The sequence below is a fragment of the Microcaecilia unicolor genome, chromosome 9 (assembly GCF_901765095.1).
Source record: "Microcaecilia unicolor chromosome 9, aMicUni1.1, whole genome shotgun sequence".
NCBI classification, from domain to species: domain Eukaryota; kingdom Metazoa; phylum Chordata; class Amphibia; order Gymnophiona; family Siphonopidae; genus Microcaecilia; species Microcaecilia unicolor.
The window spans coordinates 204,166,379-204,184,532 of NC_044039.1; the positions used below are offsets into that span (position 1 = coordinate 204,166,379).

The following is an 18,154-nucleotide window of genomic DNA, read 5'->3' on the forward strand; positions in this document are numbered from 1 at the left end:
CCACCCTCTTAGCAATAATAAATCTCAATCTCTCTATTGGCTGCTTTCCTAATTCCTGGAAGTCTGCTATCGTCTGTCTCTTATTGAAAAAACAAACTTAGCCATAATTGCCTTGCTTATAATCTCTCCTATATCTCAAAAGTACTCGAAAAAGTTATGTTCCATCAGTTTTCAGATAGTTCCGAAAACGTTCTTGCTCTACATCCACTGGATTCAGATCCAGTTTTAGTACAATAGAAATAGAATTAAATAAAACATAGAAAAGAAAATAAGATGATACCTTTTTTATTGGACTAACTTCATTTTCGAAGGTAGCCCTTCTTCGTCAGATCAGAAATAAGCAAATTCTGATAAGTAACAGCACATATAAGTAAAACATCAAAGTATTTCAGTGACAGTCTGAAAGGATGAGGGAGGGGTGGGCTAGGTGAGAAACAGAGAGGGCTGAGAGGATGGGGGACAGGGGGATATGCATGGTGATCAGAGGGTGACCAAAGCAGTGAAATTTAATGGTTTATAATGGGCTAGAAAAGTCCTGTCTGGTGGGTGTCAAAATATTTAATCATTTTGACTTCAAAGGTCTTGCGTTCCTGTATTATTTTAAAGTTTCCTTTTAGTATTCTCACTGTAAAATCATTAGTACAGTGTTCTGGTTTTGTAAAGTGCCATCCCACAGAGATAACATCTTGATTGGCACTGGCATTTTTCATATGATATCTATGTAAATTCAGCATCTGGCTTGTTTCTCCAATATAGCACCCTTGGTCACATTTTTTACACTGGATGACATATACTACATTGGAAGATGAGCATGTGAAGGATTCCTTTATGTTGAATATTTTTCCTTTGTGAATGACTGTAGGGTCTTGTGAAATGTTTTGGCTTAGTTTGCAGCTGGATATATTGCAAGGATGTGTGCCATTCTCTTCTTTTTGGGTCTCTGTTGAGAGCTTGCTTCTCACTAGCTTGTGTTTTAAATTGGGTGGCTGTCAGAAGGCCAGAACTGGTGGGGATGGGAATATCTCTTTCAGTAATTCATCCCCCTGGACTAGTGGCTGCAGATCTCTTATATTTTCCTCAGTTTTTCTAGCTCTGGGTTGTATGTCACTATAAGGGGGATTCTGTCCGTGGCTTTCTTTTCCTTGTACTGTAGCAGATTTTCCCTGGGTGTTTTGAGGGAGGAGGCAATATTCTTGGAGATTATTTTGGGGTTATAGCCTTTCTGTTTGAAGGATGCAGTCAGGATTTTGAGGTGCCTATCTCTGTCCCCTGGGTCAGAGCAGATACGGTGGTATCTTGTGGCTTGGCTTTGAATAATGGATTTTTTCGTATGTGAAGGGTGGAAGCTGGAGTTGTGGAGGTAGCTTCAATTTTGAACTACCAACTGGCTACCGCGTGGCCAGGGCAGTAATTTCATTTTTTACTTGCATCCACTAAGCGCAGCGTAGACCTTCACAGCCCAGTTAACGTGAGACTTTACTGCTAGGTGGTGGTAAGGTCTCAAGCCCCAAATGGACGTGCCAATTTTTATTTTGCCGCACATCCATTTTCGGCAAAAAAAGGCCTTTCTTCAGGTGCGCTGAAAAATGGACCTGCATGCGTCCAATACACACGTCTACACCAGCGCGGGCTACTTTTTGGCACACCTTAGTTTAAAGACCCACTATTTGGAATGGCACCCCATTATGGTGTCCTTTTAGAAAGCCATGGTAAAAAGTGGTCTGCAGTAGCGTGGGCACCTCTTTTGAGTGCAAGCTGGGTCACTTTTTACCGTGGCTGGGAAAAAGACCATTTTTTAAATGGGCCAGGAAATAGGTATGCACAAAAATGAAAACTAGCATGCGCCTTATTTATGGTCTGAGTCCTTACTGCTGGCCATTGACTTAGCGGCAAGGGCTCACGTGCTACCAGTGCACTACAAATGCTGGCTCCTCCCACAACCAAATGGTTGACATGGACGTCTTTGGTTTCGAAAATCGTCAAAAGTCAGAAACGTCCAGATCTAGGGACGACCAAATCTAGGGACATCCAAATTTAAGGATTTGGACGTCTCTGACAGTATTTTCGAAACGAAAGATGGACGTCCATCTTGTTTCGAAAATATAGGTTTCCCCATCCCTGCATGTCGTTGTTTTGCAAGGACGTCAAAATCGCAACTTGGATGTCCCTTTCGAAAATGCCCCTCCACGTAACTTTGTAAGTCTAAGAGCTTTGAAAATATGTTTCATAGTAAATTTAGGGGCACTTTTACTATGCCGTGGCAAAAAGTGGCCTGCAGCAGTGTGAGCGCATCTTTTGGGCACGCACTGGGCCAGTTTGTACCGCATCCTGGAAAAAGGGCCTTTTTAAGGGGCTGAAAAATGGATGCACAGCAAAATAAAAACCAGCGCACGTCCACTTTCGGCCTGAGACCTTACCACCACCCATTGACTTAGCGGTAAGGTCACACTCAACCTAGGGGGTAGGCATGCAGCAAATAAAGTGCCACACAGTAGAAAATAGAAAATGTTTTCTACTGCATGTTTTCGGTGCATACCAAATTCAGAATTACTGCCTGGGGCATGCGGTGGCTAGGCGGTATTGCCAATTTGGCACACGCTGGACACGTAGGCCCTTACACATCTTTGTAAAAGGGCCCCTTAGCTTAGTAACTTGTTCCCAAATGACACCAGGACTTAAGTTCTAACTAAAGCCATCTAGTGAGAACGAGGTGAACGAGAAAAGGAAGATGGTGCATATCACATTCTATTTTCATTCTATCACTAGACATCTTCATGTAATTTCAAACCGAAATGTAGATCTTACTGTTGTAACCAGTGCTTTTTTTGTAGAAAAAAGGTGCCGGTACTCATTATGGGGGGGGTCACCACATACAGTTCCACCCCTATGATAGCCACACCCCTTATACCAGCCATGGCGCATATAAACAGACATCATTGAAAATATTATACTAGTTTAGGAGAAAACAATAACGTGATTTTTTTTTCATTATAAATAATTTCTGTAAGCTGTTACAGCTCCAGTATACCCAGTGCAAAATAAGACAGCAGATGTAAATTCTCAAATTGGGCATATTTCAAACACTAAAATGAAAATAAAATGGTTTTTTCTACCTTTGTTGTCTGGTGACTGTTTTTCTATCCATATTGGTCCCAGTCTCTGATTCTGCCGCTCTCTATCTGTTCCCTTAACTCCATTTCCATGGCTTCCTTTCCATTTATGTCTTTATTTTCCTCCTTTCTTCTTAATTTCTTGCCCTACATCCATAAGTAAAAACTGGGTCCTCCTCCATGGAATTGACTGGAGGAGGTATAACGTGGATCCAGCTTTTGCCTATTTTCTCCATCCATGTGCAGTTTTTCTCCTCTCTTCCCTTTCCCTCATCTCCATCCATGTGCATCTTCTTTTTTTTTTTGCTTTCCTCCCCTCCATCCATGTCCAGCATTTCTTCTCTTCCCTCCCCTGTATCCAGATAAAGCAATAATTCTCTCTCCCCTCTCCTCCATCCAAGTCCAGCATTTCTCCTCTCTTCCCGCCAACCCCTCCATCCATCCATGTCCAGCAATTCTCCTCTATCTCCTGCTCTTCTCTCCATTTCCAGCATTTCTTCTCTTCCCTGCCCTCCCATCCATGTGCATCTCCTTCCTCTTTTCCCTCCCCTCCATCCATGTCCAGCATGTCTCCTCTCTCTCCTGCCCTCCCCTCTCCCATGTCCAGCGATTCTTCTTCACCCAGCCCATGCTCCTTCTCCCAGCCTGTTCTCCTTCTCCACTGCCTGCCAGCATCGGATTCAGCAGCGCGAATGGTGCAGCGATTGAGAGAGGCTGACAGCGTCGGAGCTTCTCTCTGGAAGTCCCGCCTATGAGGAAACAGGAAGTTGAAACAATATAGGCGGACTTGCAGAGAGAAGCTCCGATGCTGCCAGCTTAAAAAAAAGCACTGGTTGTAACCATGTCTATTATTTGCTGTATCTAATTTGAAAGTCACAAAGAAACAGCACATCTATGAACCAGGAACTTTTTACATTCAGAAGCGCAAGATTAGGCCATAGAATTAAAAAAGAAAGTGGTCACAGTGCTAACAGAAGTAATTTACTAGTCACACACACAATCAAGGAGTGACACCAGCTGCACATACTACACCAGGACATGTTTATCCACTCCTACCCTAGCTAATATTTAAGCACCTGTCTGACTTCACGTGAAACTTTCTTTAAAATGGTCCCCTTATTTTCTAACTCCTGTTACTCTCTCTTATCTATCTACAAGGCTCATTTTCTCACCAAAACATCCAAATCAGTATTTTCAAAATCCATTTTCCAGATGTTTTTTTATGCTGTTCACCTGCAGTGTGTCCAAATCTCAAGGGGGCACACTGGGGGCATGTTAAGGGTGGGATTTGGACGTTCCTAAGACCTGGACATTTTTCTGCCATAATGGAACAAAACAAAAACATCCAGGACTAAAACTAAGACGTCTTGAGCTAGATCTGTTTCAATACCAAGTAACAAATACAATGATGAAGGAGATATCTGAGCGCAACTGGCACTATTTCTGACCAAAGAACAAATCTTTTAATCGTTTAATCATAGAGGTATTGCCTCAAAACCCCCCGGCTACATAACAAAGAAAGCTCACGGGGGCTGGGCTGTTTCATCACTGGCAAACACCTCATATGAAAATTATTTCGATATTTTTTACATATATCTAATCATTCTCATTCTCTTATTACTTTTCTTACGATATGAGGATATATATACTATACAAAATTCTAGACTTAGAAGCTACTAAGCTACTTAGCTTTATAGAAGTCCGGTAGTTTCTTTTTTAATTGACGCTGAGCACGACCACGACCAACGATGGCCAGCGTTTCGTTACCTGCCTCAGGGTCATATGGTCTGCGTCAATCTGTTACTGCTCTTCCCAGGGGTGTCCAGGTCAACTTCCAATGTTCAAAACAAACTTCTCTCTGCAGTGAGCCCCTCTTCAGTCTTCAGTCAATACCAAGTAAGCCACAAAAAAGTGCCCTAAATGACCAGGTGACCACTGGAGGAATAAAGGAACGACCCCCTCACTCTCCCAGTGGTCACTGACCCCTCCCACCCTCCCCAAATATGTACAAGAAACAGTACCTCTGTGACAGCCTCAGATGTTATAGTCAGTCCTATTCGAGCAGCAAGCAGGTCCCTGGAGTAGCCTAGTGGTTGGTGCACTGCACTGTGGAGAAGGGAACCCAGGCCCATAATCCACTCTGTTACACTTGTGGTAGAAAGTGTGAGCCCTCCAAAACCCACCAAACACCTACTTTACCCACATATAGGTGACACCTGTAGTTGGGTATGTAGGTTTTTGGTGGGCTCACCATACAATATAAGGGGGTAACGGTGAGATATGTACCTGAGAACTTTTAGGTGAAGTCCACTGCCGTGTTCCCCGGCCCACTGCTCTGCTGGGATGTCTGTGTGGCCAGTCTACTAAGAATGTGGGCTTCTTCCTATATCTCACTGTTGATTTTGTGCATTTTACACTTGCACATTTCTTTTTTCAAAAATGGCCCAAAAAGATAAACGCACAGAGTACAAAAACATCTAGCAAGTTGCCATTTTTGAAAAAAAAAAAAAAAAAAGATAAGACATTTTGCTGTTTCAAAAATCACTATAATTGCTATTTTTGATGTTTCGAGCAAAGTCGGACTTAGATGTGATATCAAAAATGCCCCTCCACACGTTTCACCTTTGCTTATACCTTAAGCTATTAAAATGTTTTATTGTGTGTTGTGTTGACATTTTAATGTAGCATACTATGCTGTCTTCTATTGTCTATTACCTATGTTTGACTTATTCTTGCTATATACCGCCTTGAGTGATTTCCTTCAAAAAGGTGGTAAATAAATCCTAATAAACAAACATACAGAGCTGAGAAACACTCAACATGTAATCATGAAATATGATAGAACACACACCATATATAGTACACTGGAGTGTAATAAAACATTCAGACTTAGAGATTTTTGGACAGATCCAAGATAGAGTCGAGGTGAAAGGACAAACCTGTAGGAGCTGCAGTTCGTCCATCCAAGTCCAGGGCTTGTCATGCTTGTGAAGAGCAAGGTGGGGAAAAGGAGAGCTAAGACCCGTGGGCTTCCCCCAGTCACCTGAAACAGGCGACGATGGAACAATACCACTTGCTATGAACAAAAAAGTGAGGTAAACTCAAGGAGGATGTCACAAAGTCTTTCATGTAAACAGCATAAAATCAACCCGACAGGGCCATGTTTTGGCACAAAGCCTGCCTCAGGGGTCAGATATATCTACATAAAAATAAAAATGAATATAACAAAAATGTAAATGATGAACCAATACAATATACATAAAGTATAAAATATAAAATAATATTGTCAAAAAATGAAACAAAATTTAAAAGAACTCTAAAATGAAATATGGAGTAAAAAACTACATGTTTGTTGGTAAAAGAACTCTATAAAAACAATAATATCCATGTGATACAAATATCAAAGAACAAACATATGTATCTAAAGTAAGAATAGAATAGTGGCTGTGGCACTTCTATAAAATCTAAGTAAAAACATAAAGTAAAACAGTCAAAGAAAAGCTATACTGAGTTAAGAAAACAGTATGCAGATGATGTGAATAAATACTGAACTATTGACTCTGTAGTAAAAACAAGGGTGCTAAAAGAAAGCACTGCTGGTGGCTGTTGTATTCAAGGTTTGATGTGGAATACAACAGCCACCAGCAGTGGTTTCTTTTAGCACCCTTGTTTTTACTACAGAGTCAATAGTTCAGTATTTATTCCGACTTTACTCTTGGGTTAAACTTTCCTGCCATAACACAAGAACAAGAGGTATATTTATGCTTTATATACATGCTCTAACACCAACGAGAATCCTCAAGAAGAACCTCAGTTGGCTGACAAAGGTTCTACAGAACACCTCTCTACTAGGACCTGGAATCCTAAATCAAGCATTGAACTGTCTTCAAGCACATCTTACTGTTTATCTTCTTGACCCCTGAAGCAGGCGCTTTTTAGTGCCGAAACACGGCCCGTGTTGGGTCATTAATAAAGAACTTTTATTGTCCCAGTCTTGAAGGCCCAGTGTTGCTTCTTTTGTTTTATATACGATACCCTACAGTTCCATTTGTAATTACCATTATTTTTTTTCACATGATGCTTCCAACTCGTTATGTTTTTTTACATTTTATATATATTACTAAGTTTGTCATCCATACACCAGTATTTAATGTCCTGCAACATTATGCTATTCTTACTTTAGATGCATATGTTTGTTCTTTGCTATTTGTATAGTATGGATATTATTGTTTTTATAGAGTTCATTTCCCAACAAACATGTACATTTTTTACTACGTTTCATTTTAGAGTTCTTTTAAATTGTTTCATTTTTTGACAATATTCTTCTATATTTTATACTTTATGTATGTTGTATTGGTTCATCATTTACGTTTTTGTTATATTCATTTTTATGTAGATATATCTGACCCCTGAGACAGGCCTTTGTGCTGAAACACGGCCATGTCGGGTCGATTTTATGCTGTTTACATTAAAGACTTTTTGATATCCTCCTCGAGTTTACCTCACGTTTTTTGTTCATCGCTCACGTTCACGTAAGTTTTCTCCTCCTCCTTTTTGTTTCCAGAATACAGTTTGCAATCAGGTCCAACTTTGGCTTCATCTTTTCCCATGCCGGCAGCAGAAGCTTCTGGCAGCAGTTCTAGCGAAGCGACGCTGAGACCTGTTGAACACATGGTTCCCCCGTAGCCTGGCAGTAGCTACGCATCAGAGCAATGCTCGGCAGAACTATTGGTGAAGATCAGAAGCTGCAGTCAACATCTAGGGTGCTCGGGCAGGAAACTGTGCCTACTCTGGTCAAAGCCAAGGGCAGGTCTCTGCCTGAATTGGAGATTCAGGGTATGGAGAAACCAGCTGTGGTGACTCTTGTACTGTGGGATGCAATTAGTAACTTTCATTCCTCTTTGTTGGTTTTGATTAAAACAAAATACTAAGGATACTGTATCTATTTCTGAGGCGGCTCTGAGTCAGACTCAGGTCAGTGGTCAGCAGTCTGTTGAATTGGAAGCTATGAAATCCAGATTACAGACTATGGAGAGTTTTGAAGCAGTCTCTCTTAAAGAAAGGAAATTCATCTGTAAGCGTTTGGAGTATTTGGAGAATCAATCCAGAAGGAATAACTTGAGACTGCTGAACTTTCCTAAGGCTCCTCTTATTTCCCCTATGGATATGTTTAAGAAATATAACGGTGGACATTTTAAAATTTCCTCCAGATTACATAGTAGATGACGGCAGAAAAAGACCTGCATGGTCCATCTAGTCTGCCCAAGATAAACTCATATCTTGAATTTGTACCTGTCTTTTTCAGGGCACAGACCGTATAAGTCTGCCCAGCAGTATTTCCCGCCTCCCAACCACCAGTCCCATCTCCCATCACTGGCTCTGGTACAGACCGTATAAGTCTGCCCTCCCCTATCCTAGCCTCCCAACCACCAACCCCTCTTCCTCCCACCTGCTCCGCCACCCAATTTCAGCTAAGCTTCTGAGGATCCATTCCTGCTGCACAAGATTCCTTTATGCATATCCCACGCATGTTTGAATTCTGTTACCGTTTTCATCTCCACCACCTCCCGCGGGAGGGCATTCCAAGCATCCACCACCCTCTCCGTGAAAAAATACTTTCTGACATCTTTTTTGAGTCTGCCCCCCTTCAATCTCATTTCATGTCCTCTCGTTCTACCGCTTTCCCATCTCCGGAAAAGATTTGTTTGTGGATTAATACCTTTCAAGTATTTGAACGTCTGTATCATATCACCCCTGTTCCTCCTTTCCTCCAGGATATACATGTTCAGGTCAGCAAGTCTTTGGTCATACGTCTTGGAACGCAAATGCCATACCATTCTCGTAGCTTTTCTTTGCACCGCTTCCATTTTTTTAACATCCTTCACAAGATCCGGCCTCCGATCACCAGGGCTCAGTATATACCGGCCACCAGAGTTTCTGGTGGTTCAGAGACTCTGGCTTGTGGTGGTGAACATAATTTGACTTCTTTCTTGGGGTCTTTGCTGAAGGTGGTAATGCAGAGGACCACTTTGGTGGTTATCTTTGCTCTTTAACCAGATCGTAACACTGTATTTAAACTTTCTTTGATACGTTGTTTATGGGAACTAAAATACGAGTATTTCTTGACTTAGCTAGGGTTATACAGATGAGGTGTAAGGCTTTCATGGCCTGTAGGCCTAGGGGTTAAGCCTTGGGCACCAATTCTGTATTACGTTTTCCTTGTGTTTATTTAATTGTATTCCAAGGTAATCAATTCAATTTTTTGATCCAAAGCAACTAGATGAATTTTTGCAATCCAAAGAGGAGGTAAATGTAACCGTGTAACCCATATGTTCACCGCTTTGGGTGCGCTGAGAATCAATTTTAGTTAGCTGTCCTTTTGGAGGCGTTTTCCTTAAATTTCCTTTTTCATTTTTCCCCCTAAATCTTGGATCATACTTAACATAAGTACATAAGTATTGCCATACTGGGACAGACTGAAGGACCAACAAGCCTAGCATCCTGTTTCCAACAGTGGCCAATCCAGGCCACAAGTACCTGGCAGGGTCCCAAAACAGCACAATACATTTTATGCTACTAATTCTAGAAATAAGCAGTGGATTCTCCTCAAGTCCATTTTAATAATGGTCTATGGACTTTTCCTTTAGGAAGCCATCGTTTACCCCGATAAGCTAACTGCTTTTACTACATTCTCCAGCAATGAATTCAAGAGTTTAATTACATGTTGAGTGAAGAAATATTTTCTCAGATTCATTTTAATTTTACTACTTTGTAGCTTCGTTACGTGCCCCCTGGTCCTAGTATTTTTGGAAAGAGTAAACAAGCGATTCACGTCTGCCCGTTCCACTCCACTCATTATTTTACAGACCCCTCAGCCGTCTTTTCTCCAAGCTGAAGAGCCCAAGCCGCTTTAGCCTTTCCTCATAAGGAAGTTGCCCTATCCCCGTTATCATTTTCGTTGCCCTTCTCTGTACCTGTTCTAATTCCACTATATTTTTGTTGAGATGCGGTGACCAGAATTGAACAGAAAATGTTGTATTTATTTCTATTGTCATATTAATTTTTCTTTTGATCATTTTCTGATTTAATTTGTATCCCAATATTTTGGTGTTACTTGGTTATTATATATGTAAAGTGGAAAAATAGAATTTAAAAAACATTCAGATTTAAAATTAATAACTCATATGGTTAAAAGCCTTTATTATTATCAAATTACAAAATAAACATTGCTGAAAAAGACCAATAGAACATCTGCAATCATGCATTTACTGCACTAACTTGGGTTTTCACTTAATTGTTCATTATTTCACACTGTAAATTAGGCACATATACATATATAGGCATTCACAAATTAGATTATCTTTATCATATACAGTATCAATAAAATAGAAAAGATACTTATTTGATATCAATATAGTTATGCTGATTGCATTTTGAAATAACGAAGCTGATAATAGCTTCATACCTCTTTAAATATTGGCATTTTAAGCAAAACTATGTTTTCAACCAGCAAATTTGAACTGAAACGTTAGCATTAATATGTAGCTGAAGCATGATAGCTTGAAATAACAGCTAATTAAAAACTAGATTCATCATTTTAAATTACTAAAGAGAAAATACAATTTGAAATACTAAAAATTAAACAAAGTATTTACAAAAAAACTGTTTTATGAAACAAAAGGATACAATTTTGATGAAAATATCAGCATTCACTCAGACATGACAGCAAACTTTTAAAGCGATTCTTACAAGCTGGAGTTTGCGCTTATTAATAACAACATATGCAAATTCACATCAGCAGGATTCGATTAATAAACAGCAGCTCTGGCCTCTGACAGCAGCCTGCCGTTACTTAGATTTCCTTCTAAATTATACTTGACAATAAGTTCTTGTTAATTTTTTTTAGTCAACTGTATATTACAAGCAGCTGTTGGTAATTGTTGAAGTAGTGGCTGATCAGATATTATTGATTTCTCAAAGCCAAACCAGGCTCCAAAGGGTTAAAAAAAAACTTTGGATCATTAGCTGCAGTCAAGTGACTAATATAAACGGATGATGAGGTTGCATTTTTGAACCTCGTCACTGTAACAACAGAATTTTGCAGCAAATGCATTATTTCCAAACCGATGAGAGTGTTGCTGGAGAGGAAGAGGGGCGGCAGCACATTAGTTATGATTCAGAAGGTGGAAAAATAACTTTTACGTCTCTGTTATCCTTTCCTTTTTGAAAAGCACCAGCTGTTGCTCCAGCTTCTGCTGCCTCCAGCTGTCTTTGGTTTGCCTCGTTGCCTGCCTTATGATTTAGGTATTGGATTTTCTATTTTTTCTTCATGGAAAAGAAGAAACACATGTGAAAATTCACACCAAGATACACATTAAGGCTTTCAGGTTAGATTTTCAGTTTAAAATAACGGGCCTGTTATTAAAAAAAAAAAATGCTGGGCTCCTAAATTTGTACCACATTTTAGCCACACTTCAGAGTATAAATTTGCAGCTGAAAATTAATTTTAATTTAGGAGCCTAAAAATTATGCTTATAAATTTAGGCCTGCCATTCATTTGCCTAGGTTTACGAGTATAATTTCTATACCTGGTACTGAAAATCAGTGTAGGCTCCTAAGGGCCTTGTTTACTAAGGTACGCTAAAACTTAGCATGCACTAATGCTAGAGACATAGGAATATATGAGTGTCTCTAGCGTTAGCGCATGCGCTAAAAATGCTACCGCACCTACATTGCAGCTTAGTAAACAGGGCCCTAACTTTTTCCCCCCAGCCTAGATCTGCCCCTGCTGCCATCCACCTTTTATGCTCCTAAATTTGGGGGTTTAATAAAAATTTGAGTATCAGATTATGTACTCAACCATAACAAATGTTCAGAGAGACCAATTTATGAGCATAATTGTCAACACTGATAGCATAAATCCTTTCAATCTCAGTACTTTTATCCTGAGCCCTAGGGCTACATTTACTAATATACAATCTAAAATACGAATTTCTTTCTCAGTCTGATTTATTGATGAAGGACATGACATATTCTTGATATTACAGGCTGTGAGGAAGGTATTGATCAGATATTGTTATATTATAAAACCTTATTTTTGTAAGATGGTCACATGTACTGGTAGACACAACCATCTGCATTTTCAGCAAACATTGATGTGGGGTTTTTAATCTTTTTGTGCTATGGATCCCTTTGAGAGGATGGTTAAACCCATGGATCCCTTCCCAGAAAAATGCATTTTAATGCATAAAATAAAATATAGAACAGAGGAAACTAATTATGATGAAATACAATTCTCAAAATATTAAAAAATAACAAAAATAAACATGTGTGGACCATTATGAATTACACACTTTCTGAGAAAAAAAAATATGCTTTACAACATTACATGTATTCTGGTTTCACTTTTAGGGTAAAGTCATTTTAGATAGTGAGATTTATTCACGTTAACACTTAAGGAATCTAGAGGCTGTATATTACTTTGGGGGGTCTTTTAGTAAGCGGTGGTAAGCCCAATGCGTAGGGTTACCATATGTCTGGATTTACCTGGACATGTCCTCTTTTTGAGGACATGTCCGGGCAACCGGGCGGGTTTTGCCAATCTGCCCGTTTAATTTGTATCCCAATACAAATGTGGGATGCCCTGCATGCATCATTCCTGTTGCTGATCTCGGCGCTGATTCAAAATGGCCGCCAAGAGTTGAAGTGACCTTGTGAGACTTCAACTCTCGGTGGCCATTTTGAATCGGCGCCGAGATCAGGAACAGGAAGGATGCATGCAGGGCAGTGCTCCAGGCAGGAAAGAGGGGGCTCTTTCCTGCCCCGAAGAGGTCACTAGACCACCAGGGCAGTAGTAAGGTAAGGGGAGGGGGGTGACGGGGAGGGGGGGTGACAGGGTGTGTGACAGGGGGGAAGGGAAAATGTGACAGGGGGCAGAGCGAGGGCGTGAAAGGGGGCGGGGCTTGTGTCCTCCTTTTTGGAGGACAAAATATGCTAACCCTACCGCTCGCTAAACCGGAAGTACCGCTGGGCTATTGCAGAAGCCTGGTGGAAGTTCCCATCCTAGTGTGCACCATTTCCTGTGCTACAAAAACATTTTTATTTTTGTAGAGCCGGTGTTTCCCCAGCGGTAATCAGGCAGTGCCACATGCTGCCAAGTTACCGCTGGGTTAGCGAGGGAGCCCTTACCGCTATCTCAATGGGTGGTGGTATGTGCTCCCCCTGAAATGGCTGCACGGCTATTTCTTAAAAAAAAAACCAAACATCCTTTTACCCGCTGGGGTAAAAGGGGGCCTCAGCACATCAAAAACAGCCCCCTTTTGCCACAGCTCAGTAAAAGGACCCCTCTGCAAGTTGCCTACATACACTAAGAATAGAAGAGAGTCTATTGTACTGCTGTCCAGTTACATCTGTATAACTAAGATACACTTGCTGAGGGTCACACGACAGTAGAAGGAAGCAAACTAATGTGACAGGAATCTCCTAGCTCATGTTTCATGTGCGTGCTAGAAAATGGGGTTTTTTTCATTTAAAAAAATCTGATATCGGCCCCAAGAATTTGTGCTTAGACCTTAGCTAATAATTTATTGTATAGCACAGATACTTGTGTCATTAACCACAGGTGGCAAATAATGTGTGTTAATGGCATTACCTCATACTGTTAGTAAATGATCCCCTTTGTTATTAGAGAAAGTATGTTTTTATTTCTCTACAAGCAAAATGTTGATCAGAGCCAAAACATGCCGGTCAACACCACAAAGACCAAACCCATGGGTTCTGTAGAAACAATGTACCACAATCCTCTGTGACTTGGTAGTCTGGTAAAATGTTGAAAGGGCACAGTTTCCACATTCTTTGTAGAGATGACAAATCATGAAAATGTGATGATAACACAGCAGCCTTTCAATCTGACAGTTTGATTGCAGAGCTAAATAGCCACTTACAAGCTAATTTTCCGTGGCTGAGAATCTTTACTGCCATTGGTCTTTTGGTCAACTGAGTTACCAGTAATACGGGAGGAAGATGCTATGGCAGAACTAGAAGAAAAGCTCAAATTCCCAGTAACACTGGTGGAACGAGGTTTGAAGGTGTCATCTGAAAGAGAAGCATCAGAATGTCAATCGTAGGATTTGATCAGATGTCAGAACCAAAACAATCTGGGAGGTGAATGAGCTCACCTTTTGCTTGTTTGCTTAAATGCTTAGGACAAAATAGTGTCTGACAACAGGTTGTCAACCCAGATATAAACATTTTCATAGATTTGAAAGTTCTAGCTAGCAAAGCTTTTCACCCCTCCCCATAAGCACAAAATGAGAGAAGTAAATCAAGCCCCAACCATTTAATTTCAATATATTCTGTGACAGAAATAATCATCCTCTTTATCACCTCCATCATTGTCCCTTCCCCCCAAATAAAAAAAAAAAAAAAAGATGTTAGAGAAAAAACAAAATCAGAGGGAAAGAAGAAGGAAAATTAGGCACTCACTTGGGAAATAGTCTTCCAAGTACTGTACGGCTAGACCAAGAAAAATACAAATATTATTTGGTATAATTTTGAGACACATATTGTATGTTACATGTTAATAAAGAGCTACAAAACCCTCTTGTGCTGACAAGGGTGGGCTCCAGAACTAGGGGGTCTCAAGTGAAAAATGAAGGCGGCACTGATGCACACAATGATAATCACAATGTAGAATTAATGATTAAAGCAATGAAAAAATTCCAAGTGAGTGTCTTCAGTACACTGAGTGAAAGCAGGAGAGAGAACCCAGACACTTTAAGTAATACAAAAAACACCTTTGCTTGAGCAAATCCATACCACTTACCCACATATGGCAGCAAAGCAGCCTTTCCCACTCCAGGGACAGAATTGCCTCCAGAAAGTTTACTGAAAGACAATAATAATTGTAGGCACTTTAAGGATGTATACAAGTAGATTGGTTTGGGATGTACAACTTAAGTAGAGAGGTGTGGTAGCCGTGTTAGTCCACTCTTAAGGTTATCAATAGAAATCAAACAAAATAAAACATGGAAAAAATAAGGTGATACCTTTTTTATTGGACATAACTTAATACATTTCTTGATTAGCTTTCGAAGGTTGCCCTTCTTCCTCAGATTGGAAATAAGCAAATGTGCTAGCTGACAGTGTATATAAGTGAAAACATTCAAGCATTACTATGACAGTAAAATAGATACCATTGGAGATTCTACATGGAATGTTGCTACTATTGGAGATTCTACATGAATACATTTCTTGATTAGCTTTCGAAGGTTGCCCTTCTTCGTCAGATCGGAAATAAGCAAATGTGCTAGCTGACAGTGTATATAAGTGAAAACATTCAAGCATTACTATGACAGTAAAATAGATGCTATTGGAGATTCTACATGGAATGTTGCTACTATTGGAGATTCTACATGGAATGTTGCTATTCCACTAGCAACATTCCATGTAGAAGGCTGCGCAGGCTTCTGTTTCTGTGAGTCTGACGTCCTGCACGGACTCACAGAAGCAGAAGCCTGCGCGGCCACATTGGTGATCCGCAAGGGCTGACTTCTACATGGAATGTTGCTAGTGGAATAGCAACATTCCATGTAGAATCTATAGAAATCAAACAAAATAAAACATGGAAAAGAAAATAAGATGATACCTTTTTTATTGGACATAACTTAATACATTTCTTGATTAGCTTTCGAAGGTTGCCCTTCTTCGTTAGATCGGAAATAAGCAAATGTGCTAGCTGACAGTGTATATAAGTGAAAACATTCAAGCATTACTATGACAGTAAAATAGATACCATTGGAGATTCTACATGGAATGTTGCTACTATTGGACATTCTACATGGAATGTTGCTATTCCACTAGCAACATTCCATGTAGAAGGCTGCGCAGGCTTCTGTTTCTGTGAGTCTGACGTCCTGCACGTACGTGCAGGACGTCAGACTCACAGAAGCAGAAGCCTGCGCGGCCACATTGGTGATCCGCAAGGGCCGACTTCTACATGGAATGTTGCTAGTGGAATAGCAACATTCCATGTAGAATCTATAGAAATCAAACAAAATAAAACATGGAAAAGAAAATAAGATGATACCTTTTTTATTGGACATAACTTAATACATTTCTTGATTAGCTTTCGAAGGTTGCCCTTCTTCGTCAGATCGGAAATAAGCAAATGTGCTAGCTGACAGTGTATATAAGTGAAGCTTCAAAGCATTTCAATGACAGTCTAGCAAGGTGGGGGTGGGTAGGATGTATGCAAACTTACCAATAAAAAAGTGATTTTATGTTGCCAAGCACAAAGGATACATTTTCAACAGCAAACCTATTTTCAAAATATTCATATACCTTCCAGCTCACATAAACCCAGGTGATTTGCAAATAGAAAGTACATACATTGAAGATTGTCTTGCTATGTGTACACTTAAGCAACGCCGAAAGATGGTAGATAATCTGCACTTTTGCAGCATGCCTGTTATATGTTTACATCTAAAAGGAAACCTAAAATAAATGTGCAGATTTTCCACTCATACCCAAAATGTCTCCAGAATATTGCCACCAGACTGCATGATATGAAAGGTATGTGTATCTTCACGCCAACCTTGACATCAACTCCTGTGGAGTCAGCAAATCTAACTGTATTTTTTTTTGGGGGGGGGGGGGGGGGTAGTAGACACTAACATTTATGCATCGATTGCATGCATAACTTATTATGGCATATATGCGTGTAAATGCCAAAATTCCACCAAGCACACAAAGGCAGTCTGGGCAGGACACACTTATGTATGTAACATCTAGATTCTTTTATTTATCTATAATGACATTTGCATCCCGCATTATCCCAAACAGAGCTCAGATTCAATGTAACTTACAATCCAGACAATATAGTACATACATATTATAGTTATAAATCTTCTGAAAGAGGAAAAATATTGAGTAAATTTATATATGGCCTATGTGTCACGGTCCTCTTGGAGTCAGGAGTTGCGCTGGTGGGCAGCAGCACTGGGAGGAATCACTCACGTTTCAGAAAGCACTGCAAGACCTGTTCCAACTGGACTCCGGTGCACCCATGATGACATTAGACACTGAGCGGGGCATTTAACATCCCCAGGTGCAGGTTTAGGTGTTCTTGCGTCGAAGCTGCCCTTCCATATCATCAAGCTGATCAATCCATAGACTGGTGGGTTGTGTCCATCTACCAGCAGGTGGAGATAGAGAGCAAACTTTTGCCTCCCTATATGTGGTCATGTGCTGCCGGAAACTCCTCTGTATGTTCTCTATCTCAGCAGGTGGTGGTCACACACAGCAGCAGCTCTGGCTAGGCCTCCAAGCCTAATCCTTAGGTTTTGTTGAGGCCTGGGGTTGAGGGCTCTTTTGAGCAAGTGCAAACCTGGTGGTGCCAGGTCCCTCCTTTTCTCCCCCCTCCCGCTGGCTCCGTTTAAAAAAAAAAAAATAAAAAAATAAAATTTTAAACGTCCTTAAAGGCGTTTATTTCGACGTTTATTTAAACGTTCATTGCAGCTACTCACTGGGACACCAGTTCGTTACAGCTCGGAGCGGCAAGCAGGTAATTTTTACCTTTTTCTAGCGGGCAGGGGGTTCCCCGATTCTTCTCCTCGTGGCATATGGCGTCGGAGGGTGAGGGCGCAAAGGGTCGCTCCCCGGATCGCTTGAGCGCTTCTAGAGGGGATGCGGGGGTCTTACAGCCTGATTCGCCCTTGTTGGGTGACAGTTTCGTGACCGATGAATGTCCCGGTCCTTCCTCCGGCGTGGCGGTTTTTCCCGCCATAAACGCCCATCCCCCGCTCCTCGCCTCCGCCATCTTGGCCGGCCACACGGCTCGGACGGCTTCTTCGGGGCCGCCCTTGAGGTTGGAGACATTAATGCCATGAACGCCCTTAATTTGGGCGAGGGCACAAAGCGGCTAAAGTAAGTGCCGCTCTTCCCGCGCGGCTCCTTCGCGGAGTGTCGCGCCGGACGCCATTTTGGATGCGCAGCATGTTTCTCCCCCGCTCTTGCGAGCGCCGGTTGAGGGTGCGTCTAGGGCT

General features: G+C 40.9%; 1 protein-coding gene across 2 annotated transcripts in view; it reads right to left on the reverse strand.

The window, feature by feature from the left end:
- Window positions 1-10,063: 10,063 nt before the first annotated feature.
- Window positions 10,064-18,154, reverse strand: part of PPP4R4 (protein phosphatase 4 regulatory subunit 4) — a gene marked incomplete in the record, with an annotated part of 442,181 nt that continues 434,090 nt past the window's right edge. For both annotated transcript variants that reach the window (XM_030214960.1, XM_030214959.1), the window contains 4 exon segments: window positions 10,064-11,435; window positions 14,054-14,204; window positions 14,595-14,624; window positions 14,935-14,996. In XM_030214960.1, coding sequence (XP_030070820.1) covers window positions 11,411-11,435; window positions 14,054-14,204; window positions 14,595-14,624; window positions 14,935-14,996 — 268 coding nt within the window.